At 42.6% G+C, this 22,530-nt stretch overlaps 1 protein-coding gene across 10 annotated transcripts in view; it reads left to right on the top strand.

The window, feature by feature from the left end:
- The window catches only part of LOC147452585 (uncharacterized), a 132,661-nt gene extending 113,046 nt beyond the window's left edge, over positions 1-19,615 (top strand). For 2 of the 10 annotated variants that reach the window (XM_086518216.1, XM_086518217.1), the window contains exons 7-8: positions 18,985-19,065; positions 19,142-19,615. In XM_086518216.1, the coding sequence (XP_086374342.1) occupies positions 18,985-19,065; positions 19,142-19,282 (222 nt within the window). In that variant the 3' untranslated portion in view covers positions 19,283-19,615. Of the gene's footprint in view, positions 1-4,035; positions 5,119-18,823; positions 18,877-18,940; positions 19,066-19,141 lie in introns of those variants that run through there. The other 8 variants (XR_015188907.1, XR_015188909.1, XR_015188908.1 and 5 more) reach the window with 8 other exon arrangements.
- The last annotated feature ends 2,915 nt before the right edge of the window (positions 19,616-22,530 follow it).

Raw genomic sequence — 22,530 nt, 5'->3', positions numbered from 1 at the left:
TTCAGCCATTTGTGGTGCATCGTGAGGGTCAAAAATAAGCCTAACAAGCGGCTGGTCATGCTGAAATTTCACCCTTTTATGGTCATGCTTTGAGGCACAATTGTTTTGAAGCAGCCTTGCCTCATTAAAAACAACATCCCGGTTGCGTACAACCCTTTTGAGCTGAGGTAACCAAATCCTATACCCATTTCGCCTGCTTCACCATATCCCATGAAGAGGCCTTTAATGGACTTCGCATCTAGTTTACTCCTCAACTCAGGTCTAACATACACAAAAGCTTCGCAACCAAAAATGCGTAAGTGATCATATGAAGCAGGCTTGCCAGACCAAACCTCTTCAGGGATGTCACCTTTCATAGACATGTGAGGGGATCGATTGCATATATGCACTGCAGTTTTCAAAGCTTCTCCCCAAAATCCATGAGAGAGACTAGCTGTGGACAGCATGCATCTCACCCTCTCACAAAGTGTCCTATTGAATCTTTCAGCCACACCATTAGAAGAGGGGCTGTATGGCATAGTAAGCTCCCTCTTAATGTCCAAATTTTCACAAAACTTGTTAAATTCAGCACTTGTGTACCCCCCATTGTCTGTACGCAAGCATTTTAGCTTTCTACCTGTTTGGGTGGTCACAAATGTATGAAATCTCTTAAACGCAGCAAAGGCTTCATCCTTAGACTTAAGCAAATAAACCCAAATTTTCCTAGAATGATCAGCAACAAAGGAGACAAAATAACATGCACCACCCATAGACTTAGTAGGCATGCTACATACATCAGAATGTACAAGATCAAGTACACAAGATTTACGAGAGACACCATAGTAATAAGAACGCTTTACCTGCTTGCCATATTGACATTCATTACAAAAGTCAAGCTTTGTGCCTTTAGCATCAAGCTTGTTCAAAGTACAAAGCTTAGAAAAGCCCTTTTGGCTCATATGGCCAAGCCTCTTGTGCCACAACTCCATGTGAGAGTTAATTTCAGCCAATGCAATAAACTTGCCCAACACGGCCTTTCCATGCATGCAGTAAAGTGTCCCTTTCTTTGTGCCCTTTACAATCAGCCTTGAGCCTTTGGTCATTTTCCATGATCCTCTCTCAAACAAGATACTGTAACCATGCATATCCATCTGACCAACAGAAAGCAGACTCTTCTTGATTCCCGGCACATATTGAACATCATGCAAGACAAGCTCATTTGTGCCATCTATGGAGAGATGCACAGTGCCAATACCCTCAATGGAACATGCATGATTGTTTCCAAGGTATGCATCAAAAGTAGAGAAACACTCCTTGATAGGAGTCACATGAAATGAAGCACCGGAATCAACAATCCAAGTCTGGGACAATGCATCATTGACAGTCAACAAAGCATCAATAAGATCACTCTTGGTGATCTGCATGTCCTGTGAATGAACATTTAGAGAGGTATCAAAGTCATAAGCATCATCATCTGACAAAGTGGCACACAAGATGTCCTCTACATCTGACAGCTCCTCAATCACGACACTAGAAGCCACATTGGCCTTCTCTTTGTCCTTTGAGCTATCCTTTGCATCTGCCTTGACTTCCTTCTTCTCTTTCTTTTTGTCTCCACCATTCTTTTTCCTTTCTAACTCAGCTTTATAGTACCTACAATCGGGTTTCTTTTGACCCTTCCTGCCACATTGATAGCAAGTCACATCACCCTTGCCTTCGCTTGCATTTCCCCTTTCTCTACTCTTACTCTTACTCTTTTGTGCATAAGCATTCTTCTTTTCTGTCCTGCCTCTAACCATGTTGGCAGAGCTGCCTGCCTCTCCACTTGCTTTCCTCCTGATTTCTTCATTCAAGATAGAACCCCTAACACCATCAAAGGTCAAATTGGGGTTATTGGACAACGACTACCAAAGTTTCCCATGACTCAGGTAAGGTCGTAAGCAAGAAGATAGCTTTCAGCTTATCATCAAAAGAGGGCAAGCCAGAATCCTGTAACTGCGATAAAGTACCTGCGAATAATGACAAGTGCTCTGCCGCGCTCTTGGACTCACTAGTTGCATGCCAACAAGTTTTCGCATCAAGTGCACCTGGTTGACAGGCGTTGTATTTTCATACATTCCCTTCAACTTCTCCCACACATCAAAAGCAGTCGTGAGACCTTTCACATCAATGACGGTCTCATCGGTCATTTTAATGTATGTAACGGCCTTCCTGTTCATGCTAACCCATGCTTCATCCGTCATATTTTGTGGCTTCACCTGTTCAAGTGCCCCTTCGCAATCCTTAAGGAATAGGATTCCCTGAATCCTATCTTTCCAAATATCAAAACCTGTACCATCGAACCTCCTAATCTCGAAGAGGTTCTTCACATCCGAAGAAGATCAGGCTATAGTTGCGCGAAATAAGAGGGATAGTACACTGAATTTTTGGGCAAAATGCGCAAAAATCGGAGTATAGCCTCACAGAGATGTGCACTACAGCTCCAAATGGTCACAGGAGCAATTTGGGGCAAAATAGGTCGATTTGGGCACAAAATTCAATTTCTGAAATTTATGCGTATGAAATTTCAGCGAGCGAATTTGTGCTCGAAAACAACAAATTTAGTTGTTTTTAGCCTGAGAAGACATACATAAGGCTAATACACAGCCTTTAGAAGCATGTAAGCACAAAAGCCCCAATTTGTAGCATCAAAATTGCATGAAATTGAGCCACAAATGGTCATACATCGACAAAATTTGTCAAATGTGTGTAGATTGCGTCAATTTGCACTTTCCCCAATGTAATTGCACCATAAAAAACACTTGCATAAACCTGCGCAAATCTGAAATTTGCTTAAAACACCTGTTTTAGGGCTTGTTTTTTTGGCAATTTCAGTGTTTTCGGGTAGCGGGGACTTAGCAAAAAGTATTCCCACACTTTAATACATCATTTGCAAAACCTGTATTTTGATGTCATAACCTGTAATTTCTTGTTTTTGATCTAATTTCAGCCTATTTTAGGTCAATTTGGGTTGTCGGGAGCTCTCTGGTGTCCAGGGACAAGTCCTTTGGCGACGAAATTGCAAAATCTCGCGATAAAGTTGACCTTCTTGGCTGAAATTCAGCGTTTGCAGGTTTGGGGGCAAACCCTAATCGGGCTCTGATACCAGTTGATGAGCGTGCGGTGGTATGTGCAAGTGAAAGAGCACGCGCAGAAGTGCAGTGTGTGTGCAGAGAGGGGAGGCGAAGAGCAGCAGGAGAGGAAGCGCTATCAGAAGAAGAGGGAGAGAGAGAGAGCTCACGTTTTTGGGGAAAAATCACTTATTTGGGTTTTTCCACTTTTATTATAAGTGACCTTTAAAAAATGTGTCCAAGTTCAATATGAACCTGGACAAAGTATAAAAATGTACAAAAAGGGGTTATTTAGGCCTTTAACCCAACAACTACTTCTTGCATGGCGACGTGCACAAATCTACTAAATCTCATGGGATTGTGACGGTCTAGCCTGACAAGCCCACTCCACTTCGGGTGGACTCTACTCGCGGAAGAAGTCTTGGTCACATTATTGACATAGCCGCAATAGCCATGGGATTAACATGGGAAGTTCTTTCTGTTATGGCGGTCCAAGTGTCCCCTTGCTCCTTGTTTCTCCTTTTGCACGACGTTTCGTATCCTCACAACCGATATAAGTAAACTAGGGTTAAGCTATAACTATGGACTTTTGATGATGACCTCTTTGATGATATTGGTAAAAAAGAGAGTGCAGAGTATAGAATCAAAAAGTTAGTTATCACATCATAGCTTCTAGTAAATTTTTTTGCAAATATTAGATTCCTACTACTCTTGTCCTTTGCCATATCTTTTTATTCGTTAAATTATCTATCAATCTTTCTTTGCTTCTTTTAGGGATTGTTCCACGTTTCCTCTTCTACCCCTTTGCATTAAATGTTCCTTCAATATTTTATATTGATCTTAAGTTTGTTTGACTAGAATCTTATCTTAGACATTGAGTATTAGAAGCGTTCTTTGGCATCTGCATTAAATTATGTTTTAACGCCTAGTCACATTTTATTTGCAGTATCAACAATCAATTTTCAAATTCAAAGAAGAGCCGGTAAAAGACCATTTCACATCTCTTTCAACGAGAATGATAGCGAGTGAGGCATCAAAATTAACATCAATACTACCAATTTAGGCCAATCGAGCACATATGCAATGGAACGTGATTAATACCCAAGTCTCCACAAACATGGTCAAAGAAATATGGCCATGCCAGGAAAGTGAAATAAAGAAAGGGCGATGGAGAATTTCGAATTGCAAGGATGAAGCGATAAAAAATTATGCAAAGAAAATAGATGTGGAGGTTTTTGGTCATTGTCGGTACAATGACTCGGTACCCTTGTACTTCGCCAAAATGTTATATATGCATTTCATTTTGAAACAACCTGTGGATTTCTCCTCCAAGGAGGTAAACCACACGACGCAAGACATTTCTTTGAAATCAACAAGTCAACTAGCAATTCAATGTCCTACTATAAAGAGCGTTCAACAAAGAGTAGCTCTAAAGAAGAAGCTAGCAGGCGAGCAAGAAACACAACACATTATAGAAGTTCCAATTTCTTCTCAAAAGAGCGCTACAATGAACAAACACATTATGAAGTGTTTCCAAGGTACGTCTAAACTGGATCGACCAACCCATGAAGAAATGACAGAAACACTATCGGAAAGATCGGCTCTTCTCAATGTCAAGTCGCGTGTTTTACATCCGGAGGCAGTGATTGCACCAAGTGGTGCTTTGAGTAGTTTAGCCAACCCATGCCCAACATGTCGCCAACCTTTTGATCCTTGGAGTGGTGCCTACATGCTTGCATGTGGGCATTATTATCATCTAGCTTGCTTGCTTTGGAGAATGGCAGTTGCGTCGAGTTGTACTGTATGCGCAACACCATTTCCTACACCTTTGTACAAGATGTTTCAAATGTCTTTGTCAAGTATACCTAATGCTATGAGAAATCTAAACCATAAAGAACATGAAGACACTAATTCATGATAGAAGAGAACATTGTTTTGATTGTAGTCTTAAAAGCGTGTAAAAAATACATTGTATATACTTGAATATTGAAAGGAATAGTTTCTTTTTGGTATTAATTCAAATTTCACATTTTGATGTCACCTCCATCCTTTTCATCATTTTTATTCACAAATTTCAAGTCTTAACTGATACATGTCTTTACGTCAAATACTCTTTAACATGGTTTGAGCTCATGTTCAAGCTATTTTGCAATTGCACTTGATAAGCCATATTTTTAGTAATAGGCATGAGAACAATTACCCTTATCGTTAATGGCCTAACTGACCACTTCAAAATGTTGAGGACTTTAAACTAGAAATTGATATTTTAATTATGTTTTAAAATTTATTTGTTCTTTTCAAAAATTATTTGCAATTGTTTTTATAAGGACAAAATAGCCTTGATGTTATATTTTGATGCATGTAAATAGATGCTTTCACCCCCACTTCTTAACCGCTCTAAGTCAAAACAAAAAAGGTTAATTCAAGAGTATTAATGTGTAGTTTTGCATGATAAAAAGCTTCTAAGTTTCAAAAATGTTTTGGCTCAAATTTATAATAAATCTCTCTATGGAAATACATATTTTTTTGTCTTTCAAACTTGTTCAAATCGTGGGGGGTTCACCTCTAAGACATGTAAGTTACCACGTGAGTTCAAATGAATGGGTTTTTTAATTGTCCAAATTTAAAATTTTAAAAAGATAATATTAACAAAAGGGGTTTTTAATTGATTTTAGAGAAAAACCCATAAGTTTTTGAAGAAAAAGGGATCATTTTATTATCTTAAGCATGTAAGTAAGTGGTTTTTTTATTATCCTTTGAACGCACGTTATATGAATAGTTTCTTAAAGGTGTACCCCCCGAGGTTCAAATGTGCACGTAGTTTTATTTTAAGGATAATTTTGCATTGATAAGAAACGATACAAGATTCCATTGATTGCCATAGTAAAGGGTGTTTAGAAAACAAACTTTTCTGTAGGCCATTGTTTGGTATTATGGATCATCTCACATGTGCAATCTTGTGACATAACAAAATTTTTGTTGATAATTGTCGTATCTTTTACCTTTTTCGTTAAATAGATTGAATGTATGTATATCTTGCATTGAGTATCTAGATGTCTCATGAAATGTGCAATCTACATCTCTTTATATCATATACCTAACTTGTTCTAATTGGCATGCATTACTTGTAGGATTTTTCTTTTCTTTTTGGCAATTAATATGTCTTGCTATCCTATGTTCAGCTTTTGGATGTTGGTATCGTCAATACATTAGTTCATATGACCTATTCTTGCATATTATGGTGTGCAATTCCAGAAAGCTGGCTTTGAACTCTACCATGGAAAGCCTCAAATCAAAAGAAGACATTTTGAATGTCTAAAGTAGGCTTGGGTAAAAAGCTAGCAAATAGGACTTTAAAGTGTCTTAAGGACGTGATAGTGTCTTGTTTTGGTACCAAATTAGTTAGCATATAAATATAATTTATTTTCTTGCAAGCATATTTCTACTAGAGGTGCGCCGGCTCAAAGAAAGAATCTCGAGGAGCAGTTCAATGCAGAAAGGGCCGGTGCAAAAACAGCTTATAGGTTTCTTCACCGGCATCACACATGAGATTTTGAGCGACGCCATGAGATACCTCCTCGTGAGGGTGTACTACTTGATCAAGCACTTTAGCTTGGCCATTCCAAACACCTCATCAAGGAGATAATCTTGAGGAGAAGATCAGCCCAAAAAGGGCCGGTGCAAAAACGGCTTACAAGTTTCTTCACTACCATCACGGAGGAGACTTTCGAGCGACGCCATGAGATACCTCCTTGTCAGGGTGTACTACTTGATCAAACACTTTAACTTGGCCTTTCTTGTGAGATCTATGCATAGGTGAAGCATGTAGAGGAGGATTCAAGATATTCTCACTTCTGACCGTGCAAAACCTCCCAAGGTATTTACTATGGAGGAGATTGATGCTATGTTGCAGCGACCTCTGCGAGTGCTCATGGGATAACTCATTCCTTTTCTCCCATTATTATCTCCTCCCCATTCCTTTATCCCGAGTAGTGCTATTTGTATCACTGAGGTTGTGTCCTAATTATCCATTACCCGTCAGCTCATTATCTTTGTTGGTAAGTAGAGTTTTTATTGGATCTAGGATTTTTCATTATTATGGTTTCTCAAATGACTGTATCTTGGCCTTTTTTTGCATATGTCAATTAAGTTTTTCACTTCCATCTCATCTTATCGACGCTTATCAACGTGACCCTCCAAGAGGAACAAAGAAGGCGGATGCGGGCACTATATGTGAGAGTGACCGGCCTCAAGGACATAAACAATGTCAGACCTCACATCCATGATGGGGGTGGAGAAGCCTCTGCACACAAAGGCATGGAGAGTAGGCAAGAAAAGTGATGGCACGGGAGAGTCTTCAAAGGAGAGAGCTCTCATACTACGCTTCCCCTCCTTGGAAGAGAAGGAATTCTTGAGGAAGAGGCCTACTCTCAAAAAGACAGGTATTTTCCTCGGCGATGACCTTACTCTTTCACAACTCGCACATATGAGAGAGGTAATGCCAGAGATTATAGTGGAAAGGGAGAAGGAAAAGATAGCCTTCTACAGAGATGGTCGGGTGGTGATTGTAGAGCGGCGCGTTGCATGATGGTGCGAGACCTATGGGACCACACTGAAGATTGCTACTTGGAATTGTAATGGGTCAATGAGGTTGGACGTTGGTGCATTTGAGGACAGTTTCAGAGACAGGGACATTGTATTCTTCTCTGAGACTCACCAGGCCCTTGGATAGGTGATGCCACATGTGGTGGGATATAGATGGGAGGCAACCCACAGGTTTGCTACGAGATCTGAGCATGGGAGTAGAGGTTCAAGAGGAGTAGCAATGCTATTTAGAGAGGAGCTACAACCACTACTACATATTGTACATAGAGATGAGCATGCTAGATACATGTGGGTGAGACCGAGAGCTGACACAGGTCGATTTCTATACATTGCCATATGTTACTTTCCTCCCAGTACGTCAGTATATGCTGCATCCAGAGGGCAGTTGCCTTTCTCTATACTAGACGATGACATATGGGAGTTTTCTAGGGATGGTGATATCATTCTCCTAGGGGACTTCAATGCCTGAACGGGCAACTCTCAGATAGTCTTCTACAACACTTCAGATGAGATGCTTAGAGAGCTGGATGTGGGTGAGTTGGGGCTTGACAGAAGCTCACATGAGAGAGAGCAGACGGAGTATGGGAGATACCTCATGGAGATGACGACTACACGTGGGTAGAGGTCTACATTCAAATTGGAAGGTATGGGTGGAGTCTGTTGCGGATAATTACAGTGGGACTCCCGCCACCTCCTCCCCCGGACACGTGGCGAAAGCAGCTCGATCTGGCAAGTGTGCCCTGGCGCCACCGAAGGCGGTTGACCAGAGGAGAGAAGCAGCAGTGAAGCTTTGCTGGCGCAGTTTGGGTTAATGTAGCAGAATCGAAGCCATGCTTTTGCCAATTGGTCAGGATAGATGGGTTCTGACACACACTAGCAGAGAGTAGGCGAACAAGAGAGAAAGGCATCAAGCACCTCTCTCTCTCTCTATCTCTCTCTCTCTCTCTAAATGTAGGGCTTATGTAGATAGTGTTGGCATGCCTAAGCAGCACCAGAGGTGGTGCCGATGTCGAAAGCCTTACCATTGCACTATAGCAAAGATGATGCACATAGCATCGCTATATTCCTGGAGCAGCCGGTTTCACATGCTTTCCACACAGACATGGGGCAGTACAGTGGACTATGTTATGACACAGCCAAGCTTTGTTCCTTACATTCAGGATTTCACAGTGGGAGTCAGGCCAATGGGCGTAGCAGTGGATCATACTCTCTTAACAATGTCCGTTTCATTTTAGTATAATACAGCCTAGACATCAGGAGGCAAGTCACACACCTGCTATACATTTACTTTAGAGACTGATTCCGTTTATACGGAGGAGATCTGGGACGGTCAATGGGAAGGCACAACTGGCACAGCTGATACATGCCTCTCAGTGGAGGAGTGCACCACTCTACTGACTGAGACACTGCATGGTGCTGTATTAGTGGCATACCCACACACTTGGCCGGGCAGAAGACGACATTCTAGGAGCATGCCCCAGAATAGTTGGTATGATGAGGAGTGCAAAGAGACAAGAGCCCCAGCTTCAGAGGGATCTTCTTTTAGGAGTCATCACTTATAGAGAGTCTCGGATTGCTTCCGGGCGCCTTGTGCGACGGAAGAAGCGAGCTTATCTCGCTCAGATGGAGCGAGACTTATATCAGATGTTCTTGAGCAGGGACTCAGGAGAGGCATGGGGACTCTTTCATGAGCACTCCCGTCCCCCAGTGATTACTTCACCTGATGTGTGGGGCCAATATGCGACCTCGTTATATACGGTTCTTGGACAGGAACCCCTTCCAGACCCTACAGAGCCATGCCTAGCTATGAGCACCTTCTTTACCACCGGATGGTACAGAGGCCATTGACAGGATGAGGACTGGGAGGGCATATAATCATGACGGTCTAGTAGAGGAGCACTTTATACATGCTAGGGATATGTTGATGGAGGTTCTTGCAGTGTTGTTCAATCGTGCCATGTGTGAGGGGTTACCTGAGACTTGGAGGTTGTTTACTATTGTGCCTATCTTGAAAGCAGGTGATCCTACAGAGCCTGGGAATTACTGCACTATTATGGTTGGGCACACATTGGAACGGTTGTATGCATCCATTCTTGAGCAGCAGTTGAGTAATTGGGCAGAAGGTGAGGGTGTACGAGCAAAGGGCCAGGCCGGTTTCAGGAGGGGTTTCTCCACTCTTGATCATATTCTGACACTCAGAGCCATCATTGAGGAGGGCAGGTCACATGGGAGACGGATTTATTGTAGCTTTGTGGATTTCCGCAAAGCATTTGACATGGTACCAAGAGCTCAATTGATGTGCAGGTTGCAGGAGATGGGGGTGCCCATAGAGTTAATTTGGGGGATTATGGCTTTGTACATATCAGTGATAGGACATGTACGCACTCCGAAGGGGTATCTGATTTAGTTCACTCTACTATTGGGGTGAAACAGGGCTGCCCATTGTCTCCTACTCTATTTGCTATGTATGTTGATGAGGTGTCTGATTACATTGACAGAGAGGGTGACAGAGGTGCCCAGTTGGCAGGGACGTGGATTCTATTGTTGTTATATGCTGATGATATTGTGTTGATATCTGACTCACCAGAGGGTATGCAACGACATTTGGATGCACTACACAATTTTGCAGAGGATAGTGGATTGTGTGTAAACCTTGGTAAAACCAAGGTTATGGTGTTTAACACCACACCACAATGGATCAGGAGATCAGCACCTGCTTTCACATATGGTCAGGAGATTGTGGAGTATACAAATGCATACACTTACTTGGGGGTAGTCTTTACTGGGCCGAGATTTTCTTTGAGAAGAGCAGCAAAGACTAGACTGACTAGAGCCTATGCGGCTTTGGGAGGATTGGAGAGGATGTGTTCGCATGTTCAGTTCCAAGAACCTAGGACAAAGTTATGGCTCTTTGATACTTTGGTTGCCTCTACTATGCTATATGGGGTTAGGTTTGGGGACCTTCTGTAGGCCAGGATGGTGACATATGGAGAGGCCCTTGGTATCCATGATCTCTCAGCTGATTAGAGCCAATGCCTCCGTACCGCATGATATCATTCAAGCGGAGTTAGCTGCCCCCCCATGGAGATTGAGGCGCTGACCAGATCAGTCTCCTTTATACATAGCCTATGGGATACTACCAGAGATAGATATGCTAGGTTGGCCCTAGAGTCCTCCAAACAGTTAGCTCTACAGGGGGATACATAATGCTGGTATGCACAGATGACCATGGTTTTAGACACATGGTTTCACCATGGACAGGCTGGCTTCTTTTCAGTACTCTCCACACGCACCCTTGATGTCTCTTACACGGGTGGAGATTACTAGACTCATTCGTCAGGATCTGATCCAGCTAGACACGAGGAGGACATGGAGTAGAGCCGGTACAGGAGTTGGGCACGAAGATGATTTTCTATAGAGAGCATCTTCTCCACCTCACATGGGATGGGTTTGTGATTCGACCTAGCTATATGGACACATCTTTCTCATGGTTTGCGTTGTGCCATTGGCCAGATACGCACATCCTCACATCAGCTCGAGATTGAGACAGGAAGATTCAAAGGGATACCAACAGATAGCAGGATATGCCGCTTATGTCATCTAGAGCCAGAATAGAGTTACATTACATATGTCATTGCACAGTGTGGTACTATGAGATACGAGGCTGTTTTCATTGTCTATTCAGAGAGGGTTTTGGGCCTCTATCTAGGGTCATGAGTTATGAGGATCAAAGGTGTCTTGGACTGTATCTACTTGAGTTACACAGACATAGAGACACTTTACTGAGGAGAGTTGGAGAGAGACAGTCCCAGAGATAGATTACAGATTTCTTTACACTAGATATTGGACACCCAAAGGAGCAGCCACCATTGCAAAGCTCTGCCCGCACTCATAGTACCACTACTGGCATTCTCATAGACCGAGCATTGGAGCTAGGGAGATCTAGACTACCGCGATTCAGGAGAGGAGCTACACAGTATCGACGGAGACTACAGCAGAAGATTCGAGCCATACTTTCTCGACGTCCAGAGTGCAGATGAGGATGAATCTCTACTATGTATCCCCCCCCCCCCCCCCCCCCCCCCCCCCCCCCCCCTTCTCTCATTATATAACACATTGTATTGGGCACCTTTTGTATTAGCTCGCACATCCATACTGTCCCAGCTTGTAGTAGTTGTAATTTTGTTTCAGTTCTTTTGATTCCGGACATGGTATCAGATTCACTATGTTGTAACAGCTTGGTCTCATAGGTCATTTTGGCCTTTTGAAGACGTTAATATATCATTTCATTTCATTTCATTTCTCTCTCTCTCTCTCTCTCTCTCTCTCTCTCTCTCTCTCTCTCTCTCTCTCTCGCAAAAAGGGTGGGCTGGTTCTGAAACCGGCTCGTAGGGCGGTAGGCTTTGGCTTTCACCCGAAATTCTTTACTTTACTTTAGACACAGAGAGAGAGAGAGAGAGTACTTTCATCTCCAACATCCACCTATAGAGGGGGAGCACCTCCATACCAAAAGAAGGTGCTGCCTATCTCTATGATAACAGGATGAGTGAGGTCTTCGAATACGAATTCTGCTCTATCACAAAAGTGATGTGCAGATACCAAGTAGATTATGAATCAATCCACATTAGTCTCCCCAAACCTCTATCCAAATCTCTCATAAAATCAATGGCCTCACTTCCAACCGAGTGCTCTAACTGGTGGAGGACCTGATAAAAGATACCGTCATATATAGTGAAAGCACCCCATCCTCCTTGACATCAATGTCTCCTGACTGAAAAGTTAATCTATAAAAGGGAACCTCAACGCCAAGAAACAGGGGACCCTGTCTGCTAGACAATTGAAGAAGCATAATATCAAGCTGCGGGGGCCCGGCCTAATCCTCACCGCCAAGGACCATATGCAAAGCAATACTCAACTAGGTTATCTGGGGTAGGAGGAGGCAAAATATCATGTGGAGCCTCAACAATTTGTAGATGTGCCTCCTGAGTGATCTGAGGCACCAAGAAGATGCCCTCATCCTGCTGTGCTGGGGTCTCCTCCACTATTGACAAAAGTGTTGGTCCGTTGGACTACTGATCAGTCGAGGCTGAGCCTGCTACGTCCTCTTGCTGTGGGACATCAATTGGTTGAAACTGTGACTGTCTCTCATCCGGAGGCCTCTCTTGCACTTTGTCCTGTGCTGCAGGAACCACTCCTCCTATTGACCAGCATAGGAGGCTGCTGCAACTGCGGCTGCCAGTGCTGCTACTGCTGTCATCTCTATCTGGGACCCTCTCAAGAACCACCTAGATCCTGAGCAGGCTGGTCTCTGTTTGTGAAGTGCCATCTCTGCTGAGGGGGGTGGCAGTATCTGGCCCGCCTGGGGTTGCCTTTTGGACAATCTGTCGCAAGATTCCCCAAGGCTTGACAAGAATATCATTGGTTTGGTGACCAGAAACCTCCATTTTCTGTTCCCGCACCACTCCGTCCCACTCATAAGATATGACTACTGGAAAGTCCTGGGTTGGTGTGGCCACCACTCTGATAGAAGGGACAGACGACCCCACATTAGTGGAGCCCGACAAGGGTATGCCAAAGATAGAACAAATTGCTGAAGCATGGAGGCAACCCAAAATTGAGCAGGTAGCTCTGGAAAAGATAGTCTCACTGGAAATATGGGCACCTGCTGTCTGTCATCAAAAGTGGCAATTTCAAAATCAGGATGCCAAGGAACACCAAAGAGAATCCGATTTTGGATTTTGAAAGGACAATGCGTCGTGAGAGAGAGAGAGAGCTCCTTCTTCTGTTCTAAAAACCATGATAAACAAGCCTTTGCCCATGGAATGATGTTGAAGAGTTGCTCTGCTGGGCCGAGGATCACCTGCACCCAATCTTTGATCGAACCTTAATCTTTGATCGAACCTTTTAGCGCTTGTGCAGGTTCAATCAATCCGCCGATAACACCTGTGTTGCGAGCATTTTTGATTGGCTGGATATTTCGTTGCGTGCTTCTTCATTGAACCGCATAGTGTCCACTGCCATGGCTGGTTGCTGACGGTAAGGCGTGAAGGATGCTAGAAGAGGGTTGGCGCCATGGGCAGGGTGGGCAGAAGCGAATTTGGTGTTAGGTCGAGGCATTGCAGGGTGGGCTGAAGTATGTCGTGGGGGGTGGGTAAGGTAGAGGGGTACGTCAAGGAAGGGAACTGGTAGAAAACCTTCTTGTTTCACCATCCGACTTCCTTGGATGAGGTTTGGAGGTGGAGCATGTGGTGCCAAACCCTTAGCCGACAATGATAACAGTTGGAGGAGAGGACGTTCTGATGGAGTGTGGACTTCTCCTATCGCCATGTTCTCTCCTTCCCCAATGGTTGTGTGGCCCTACAGATTTGGTCATTCCTTTGCCCTTTTGTGAGCTTGCCCTTTTGTGAGCTTGTCAGTACCAGTTGTGGGACAGGTTTATAATCTCTTGTGAGCTTGTGAACACCAGTTATGGGACATGTTGCAACCTTCTACAAGCAGTTTTCTTGATGTTCGATAGCAGATTGTTGAGATCCTTTGGATGATAGGTTTGCACGTAGTGCTGACGGTTAGTGGGGACATCTAGTTCCTACTCCTGCAGTGAGCAACATTTGGATGCTTCTTCCATACATCCCTTTGGAGAGCTCCAACCTTGGGGGTAGTCTTTCGGGTGCAGATCTCGCCACGGTCTGCAAGTATAGCAGGTTCCTCCCTTGCAATTTTTTGCCCAACTTTTTGGCATGCTACAAATCAGCCCCAACGTTCTTCATGGGCTTGTTCCCTGACCTAGTTCCTTTACTCTCTCTTTGAGTATTGGTGTCATGTTGTGTATTGGACATTGATTGCACAATTTAGTTGTGGGCATATTTCTTCAGCACAAGTACGAAGGACAATTATGATGAAGATTTTAAGGAAGCAAGTTACAACAGTGGGAGTATATGTGCTCTTCCGAGCCTGTATGCAGTTTGGCACATTGTATTGGATTGTACCTACAAGTCTGATCTTGACAGATGCGGAGTGGTTGCAGACATTTGGTTTGATCTCAAGGAGTTTTCTTGAGTGTCTAGGTACTTGCTAAACCCCGACGGCTTCTTTGGCAAACATGATCCTCAGGTGACAACCTTTTAGGTCTTCCTATTCTTAGCAGTCCGAATTTACCAATGGTGTGATTCTCTTTGGGTCTCGAGTTCCTTGAGGTTCAAGTTTTGCTATTCAGTTACAAAAGAAGCAACTTTACTCCCAAGTTGTCTCAGATTTCTGTTTGGTGGTATTTATTCTCTTTTCCCAAGATTGAGCGGGAAGGGCGGGCTTCGTGTCTTGGTGGGAGTTCTCCGCTTTAGCTTTGGATCTTTCAATGACAGTGTGTGCTTTATTCTGAGGTGGGGTTGAGTTAGTTGTTACCTCACATGGAGAGTAGGGAAGGACACCACCAAAAAGAGAGCCCTCATCCTAAGGAGGGATCAATCCTCATATCACATGCAAAACATATCATATTGCGGAGAGCTCAGTACATACCACCGATCCAATCTTGCTCTATATTCCGAGCGAGCATTATGAGCAAAAGTGTAGCCTGGCTTTGAAGAGTGAGTACTAGCCCACAGATCCAAAACACCTGTGTCACTGACTAAAGCATCCCAGAAAGAACGTTTCAAGGTTAACATATGCAAATGGCCAGTTGTATTGTCAATATTGCCGGCGCATTATTAAAATCCCAACACAAGAAAGCATGTGAACGCCAAGGATATTTGACCAAATCTTGCCAAAGACGAGATCTTTGTGCCGAGGCAGTATAAGTGTAAATACCAGCAAGCCCTAGAATATTGCCTTGCATGAGACATTGAACAACCATCCAACGTCCCGCCGGATCATTATGGGCCAAAACCGGTTGCAATTCATGGCGCACCATCATTAAAACTCCTGAAAAAGAGCGAGTACCAACATAAGAAATCCAGAATCTTGCATAATACGATGATTGACCAACAAAGTCGTGTTGATTATGCTCCTGTAATACCACTATATCTGCTTTATTTGTATGTACATAGTGCCAGATCAACTTCCATTTGTCATGGTTGCACAATCCGTGCACATTATACGTAAAACATCTCAGGGGGGAATGCATCTGTACAATAGGAGGGAGGAGCAACACGAGTTCCAGTCATAGGAACAACAGATGGCGGCAATTTAAACAAAGACTCTGGCATTTAGATTGCATATGGTCAAATTTGCCACAACTAAAACATGCACCTGCAAACTTCCCCCATTTGAGTTTAAATGGCCTTTTGCCTACCATTGGATCACCAGAGTCAACCGTAATTCCTGACGACGTCGGCTTGTCTGTATCCCAGAGCACGCAAAATCTATTGGAATTAGTATCCAAGTTTGGGGGGCAAATCACTTTGCCCAATTGCGTAGCCGAAAGAGGCAAGAAATGCTTCCAAGTCCACAGAAATCCGACTATTTCCACCCAAACTGGGCACCTGTGTTGTATCAAACTCTGATAATCTTTAGTAAGCGCCCATTGTAGAACATGTGTCATTTGCATGTTGAAAAACAAAGGCGACATTTCCAACAAACGGGAACGAGCATCCATGTCTACCAGTAGCACCTCATAAAACCCGCGGGCACCAAAATACACCCCTCGGACTGCTCGTCTTTTCCACAGAAAGTCAACCCATTGACCTACATCTTGTGCCGATGGCATCTTGCCGGGGAAAAACAAAATAACTGCATTCAACGCATACCGTGTAACCGGGTCCATCAACTGATGAACCAGCATAACTACTTCAGTAGCGGGTTGCTGACCATCCTAGGCATCCCGAGCATACACAAAATCCTCCGACAAACACTCTTTAATGATATTTGCAACATCCATGGAGGAAAGGTCAACCTGTTTCCTACGCTTATATGCAGCCTCTTCTACCATGACCAACCAAAGCCCGCCCTTTGTACAGACAAAAGTCTACTTTTTCAATTAAAAATCAAATCCACTAGATGGTCACTCAGTTTTTTGTTTTGTCAATCATTCTCTGTACAAAACCTTAGAACTGTACATAAAAAAGACTCTGCTCTACAAAAGTGTGTACCACCAAAGCTCAGAGAGTCTTCAAAGACCCAAAACCCTGCAGAAAATTTCATCGAAGTAGAACTTTGCGCTATCTAAATCCTTGCACACTGATGATCAGAGACTGCAGCCAGAGCAGCTGACAACCAACACACACACCTACACACCCTAGCTAGCGTGCGAAACCTGCAGAAGCAGGAGCGTGAAATGCAGACTGGCAGATGACAGCGAATCTGCAGGTCACACAGGCGAACAATAAAGGGCAACGCGCGCACAGGCTGAAAGGGGTTGCTCCCTGGTGACTGAAGGGCTCTGCAAAAGAGCTCGTTGGCGACAGAAGTCTCGCGCAGAAGATCAACAGTGTTTACATGACCACCTTCACACCTTTCTCTCTCACACACACACACACACACACACACATTTTTTTGTAACACACACACACTAGCGGCAGTTCTCGTTTTGCGACCATGCCCCAGAATAGATGGGATGATGACGAGTGTAGAGAGCTATATGAGCCGTGATTACGGGAACCTTGCCCATCCGCCCCGATTGAGGACCCACAGAGTTGACATGAATATGCACAAAGGCTCTACTAGATTTCAGGACAGCCAGTTATACCAGAAGCTGCGGGACCATGTCCGAACACCTCTACTTTCTTCACAGCAGGTATGGTAAAGAGAGCTATACACCGCCTACAACATAGACTCTCCACAGATCGCACAGGTATGCAGAGTGAGCACCTTATATACGTTGCAGATACAGTAGCCCCTTTCATTGCATCACTCTTCAATAGAGCATTGGCGGAGGGATTGCCTTCAGAGTGGACTATGCACTCCATTGTGCCTATCCACTTGACTCGAAGTACGGGGATCCACTTGACTCGAGCAACTGTAGGTGATTGGGCACACACTGGCCAAGCTTTATGGAGCAGTACTAGAGGCGGAGCTGATTTCTTATGCAGAGTGCGTAAAAAAAGCATCTTGTGCTTCACTTGACCAACGATAGGCCTCTACTGAGTGGGTAAACATTTTGACAAAGCATCCAAGTGAACCTTGAAAGATAACCTGATTTTGTGCACAAAGGATGCCAAATCCCTAGCATTCGATCAAGGATCCATGAGGAGGAGAGACTTCACCTTCTTGAGGTTGGCTTCAATTCCATTTTTGTGAGTCAACATAGCCCAGTAAGGTAACCCTTGCTTGTGCCAACTTACACTTCTTGGGGTTAAATTACTGTCGCACTTCATCAAGGCATTGCAGACATGCTCCAGGCTTATCTTCATGAGTAGCCCTCGAGCTAAACCATGAATGAACTTGCCTATGTATGGCTCGGAAATGATGTTGGTCCACCCTTGAAAGGTAGCATAGCCATTCATTAATCCAAAAGGCATTCTAATATAAGCAAAACATCCCCATGGAGTGATAAAAATTGTCTTTAGCCTATCTACCTCTGCAATAGTGATTTGGAAGTAGCCCGAGATGGCATCCATGAAAGAGTACCTCTCATAGCTTCAATATTCCATCTCGAAATGGTAGAGGATAATGGTCCCTTTTAGTAGTGGTGTTAACAGGTTTATAATCAATATACACACGAAATTTGCTAGGTATAATAAGCGCAGGAGAGACCGCTCTGGCTCTTTAACAGGAAAGATGATACCAGCTTAAAGAAATTTTGCTACCTCTTCATGGAGAGCCTTTAATTGCATAGGAGAGAGATGTCGAAGCCTTTGTACCTTTGGAATTGCTCCCTCCTTAAGTTCTATGGTGTGCTTCACCCCTTTAGCTCCTCTCAAATCCTTGTAGCTAGTGGCAAAAAGCTTGTGAAACTTGGCGCACATAGTGATATACTCCTCTTTAATAGACAAATCCTCTCCTTTTTGTCAACATGAGTGGAGCCATTGAGATCTTCAGAGTTGAGCATACCTTGAGAATCCTCCTTTTGATCCACCTCTTCCATGGCATCAAAGGGTATTTTTGGGAATTTTTGAAATTTGAGGATAATTTTGGGAATTTTCACAAATACTTCGTTTCAGTGCCTTTGGCTTCTCCAAAGTATCCTTTTTTACATACAGGGCCTTAAAGAAGAGGAACATTGAAGGAGAGTTTGAAAACCAGTAGGAAAAAGGTGAGCATGATATGCCAATGCTAAGTTATCTCTGCGTTTAGTGTGTTTCATAAGCTGGTTTTAGATCCTTGATGTTGTGTCAGACACTGAAGCAACTCTTGGCAGTAGACCCAATGGCCTCGTTGGAACTCAGGTCAAGCATTTCGTCTTCTCTCAATGGAAGCCTGTACTTTGAGTACAAGAATACAAGTAATTTATGTGCTGCCCAGTCCAGTTGTCTTTCTGTGTTTCAGGTTTGTTTGCTCACATTTTACTGAATGTGCAGGTTGATGAATGCTTCTATTGTCAGAGTGGGAGGCCCTTGCAATCTATTCAGTTTTGTGGACAGTGTTGTGGTGTTCACTATCTTCGTGTATTAAAGACTTGGACATTTTGTCAAAATATTGGATCTTGCAGGAAGAGCTGACGCATCATCGGAGTGTTAGGCAACTTTGAGAGCATGAGAACTTGAGCATAATGACGCACACTTGTATTGAAAGAACGTATTTAAACGAGAGGAACTGATGCATCAATGCTGGTGCAAAAGCATGGCAAGTTGAATGCAAGCCTTACATGGTTATTGGCATGATGATGTGCCTCGCTCGCATGCGGTGATCCAGTGAAGTGTATAAGCTCCATTTGCATCCAAACTTTGGTGTTAATGATGTGAAAAGAGGCTTCTTTTGTAAATGATGTTTCATACATTTGAGTAGCCATGTTTCAAACCTGTGTGATTTAAAAGAGGTCGGTGTTGTGTGTTTCTTGGTGCTTTTGTATGACTTTAGGCAAGGCTGGCATGAAATAAATATAGCTGATGCTTCAATGCAGCACCAAGGAATGGCTATGTTGTAATTGATTTTGGAATGTGCTTGCTTACTGAAGTGGTCCAAAATGGTTCAAATAGCCGATGTGCAGGTTATTTAAGATGCTATAATGTGGACTGCTTATTCCTTGAACGAGGAGGCTACATTAATGAAATGTGGTGGAAAGGTAAAGCAAAGAAAATGTGTGGGTCCACTTACTGATCAGAATGGGACTTTGAATTGGTGAGCAATCGATGTGGAGCCGTGATTTGCTATTGGAGCACATTACGAGATGTGCTATTCATATGGGAGAACATGATCACCCAGTCAAAAGTGGGGTTTCAAATTGAAGGAACAAAACATAGACACCATTATCAATTGCAAGCAACAAGTGCCTCATATGTGCCACGTAAAGATATTGAGACGCCAATGACAAAAGATTTGTTGATGGACATATTTCTTGCAAAGGACTGTGAGGAAAGGGTAGACCTTGATGTTGAAGAGTTCTACAATCTTTGACCCCTTTATGTGAAAGAAGACTTCAAAGATCTGTGGAAAGTAAATGTACCCATGGACTTGGATGTAGGGTGCCAACCTTTTGTTTTGTGTCATTGCCAAGTCCAAATGCTCATCAATCACTTTACTCATCTGTGTTAATAAGAATAACTCTAGTTTCCACAAGGAGTTGCCTATAAGAGGAAGTGGTTGTGTGGAGAATAGCAAAGAGAGAGAGAGAGAGAGAGAGATTCTCAATGCTTACATACATGTGTCGAGAATTGGAATTGAGAGAGAGTTAAAGGTGGCCTTGCCACAAGATTCAGAGAGAAAAATAGATACACCTACAAAATCAAGGAAAAGAGAGGGAGGCATTGCAGTAATTTATTGTGGAAAAATGATGTCACCATTTCAGAGTGATTACCACTTTTTCAGCCCTTGACAATGCTGTGTATGCTCTCTCCTAGTTTCAAATGGATGCGATGGTTGCATCAAGGACATATTTTGATGTAATTGATCTCTATGCACATGATTCACACATTGTAGCTCGTGATTACAAAGGTTTAAAGATTGCAATAGAGTCATTCAAAGCTGTTAGAGAGATAAAAGCCTTCGAAATGCATTTTCATTGTAACATGTGCTTTCAAGTGGGGCCTTTTTTTATTTTTGTTGAAAATATTTTAAATTATTTTACTTATAGAAGGGGTTTTCAGTTTATAATTAGGAAAATCCCATAAGTTCAAGAAGAAGGGACCATTTTATTGCCTCATCATGTAAGTACAAGGGTTTTCTTAATACCATTTGAATGCACATGGTATAGATGGAATGATATTGAGAGAGAGAGAGAGAGAGAGAGAGAGAGAGAGAGAGAGAGAGAAAGAGAGAAGAAGGAAGAGAATTAGACTACATAAGAGTTACTTAGAAAAAAAATCAATTTCTTGCAAAAACACTCTATTTCTTCAATGTACCATAAAATTGAGTGAGAGAGAGAGAGAGAGAGAGAGAGAGAGAGAGAGAGAGAAGAAGAAGAAGAAGGAAGAGAAATAAACTTCTTGGCAAATACTTAGGAAAAAAATCAATTTCTTGCAAAAACACTCTATTTCTTCAATCTATCATAAAAGAGAGAGAGAGAGAGAGAGAGAGAGAGAGAGAGAGAGATTATCTTCTACAAGGTCTTATATGAGCCATGGGCCAAAAAAAAAGGGCGTTAAAAAGGTGTCCCCTTTTTGAAATATGTAAGTGTAGGACATGAGTTCATCTAGAGGGGTTAAAAATAAATAAAATTCGAAGTGTTACACAACTACATGTACAAGAGGGGTTAAAAAATGGAAACTTGAAAAACTTTCTAGGTTATGAAGAAGAAAGGGTCCTTTTATTTATGGCGAGCTATGTGTACCAAAGGGATTTTATAAATAGCTATTGAACACACATGCTAGAGTTAGTTTTGGAAGGTGGGCGTTCTAAGTTCAACTAGCACCAACTCTAGTATTTCATGAAAAGACAAAACACACTGATGTGAGGTGTTACTTCATTTTCAAGATGCTTGACGACAAGCATATTGATCTTGTCAAGGTTCAGATAGATGATAAGGCACCTATTGATCTATGTCTATCCTATAAGAATAGTGCATGCTATCAAGAGCTTATGGGCGTTGGTTAGAGTTCATATTCTACATACTTTGTATATGTGTATGTAGCTTTCTTAAAGATACATTGGCCTTTTTTGTGAAAGGTTATTGACTATAAAGTCCAATGCTTTCCAACCACCCGAGTCTAGTGAACCACCCACTACTAACCTTATAATAACCACTTTTATTATTCTCTGTAGAGAAAGAAGAAAATGTGAATAGGTTAATGCTGTAGGAACAACCTTTCGAGACATCCAAGAGGATACTTAAAATTGAAGCACACTTTCCAACAACTAGCTTACAAAAGATATCTAGCTTGCTGAAAAGAAAGTAACTAAGGCAAATACAACATGTGAGACTACCTTGAAAATGGAAACAAATCCTGATTTGAGGAAGTTTCATGGTGCAAGGAGTGCAAATAGTCTAAATTCATCAAACAAGAACAATTGCTTTTGAAGTTTACATATCGACAATGCCCCGAAGTCAAAAAATATTGTTGTTAAGATGGTTATTAAATTCAAGAGAAGAGATAAGAAAAAAGAATTTTTTTAAAAATATCATAGGAACAATCCAAAGAGATCTTAATCAATGGGTCATGATGTCAATACCTATTTTTGAAGGGGGATTTACAATCTAACACTATTTGAAATCTACTTCTATTTGGTCCATATATAAATGTTTTAGAACCAATATTTGCTCATCAAGAGGGGATTATTTTTATTGAATATGATATTGAATTGGCCCATCAAC

The sequence above is a fragment of the Adiantum capillus-veneris genome, chromosome 8, assembly GCF_014529385.1.
Source record: "Adiantum capillus-veneris isolate H3 chromosome 8, ASM1452938v2, whole genome shotgun sequence".
Classification (NCBI taxonomy): Eukaryota; Viridiplantae; Streptophyta; class Polypodiopsida; order Polypodiales; family Pteridaceae; genus Adiantum; species Adiantum capillus-veneris.
Note: the sequence above shows the minus strand (reverse complement) of the source record. Positions and strands in the feature narration are given on the sequence as shown.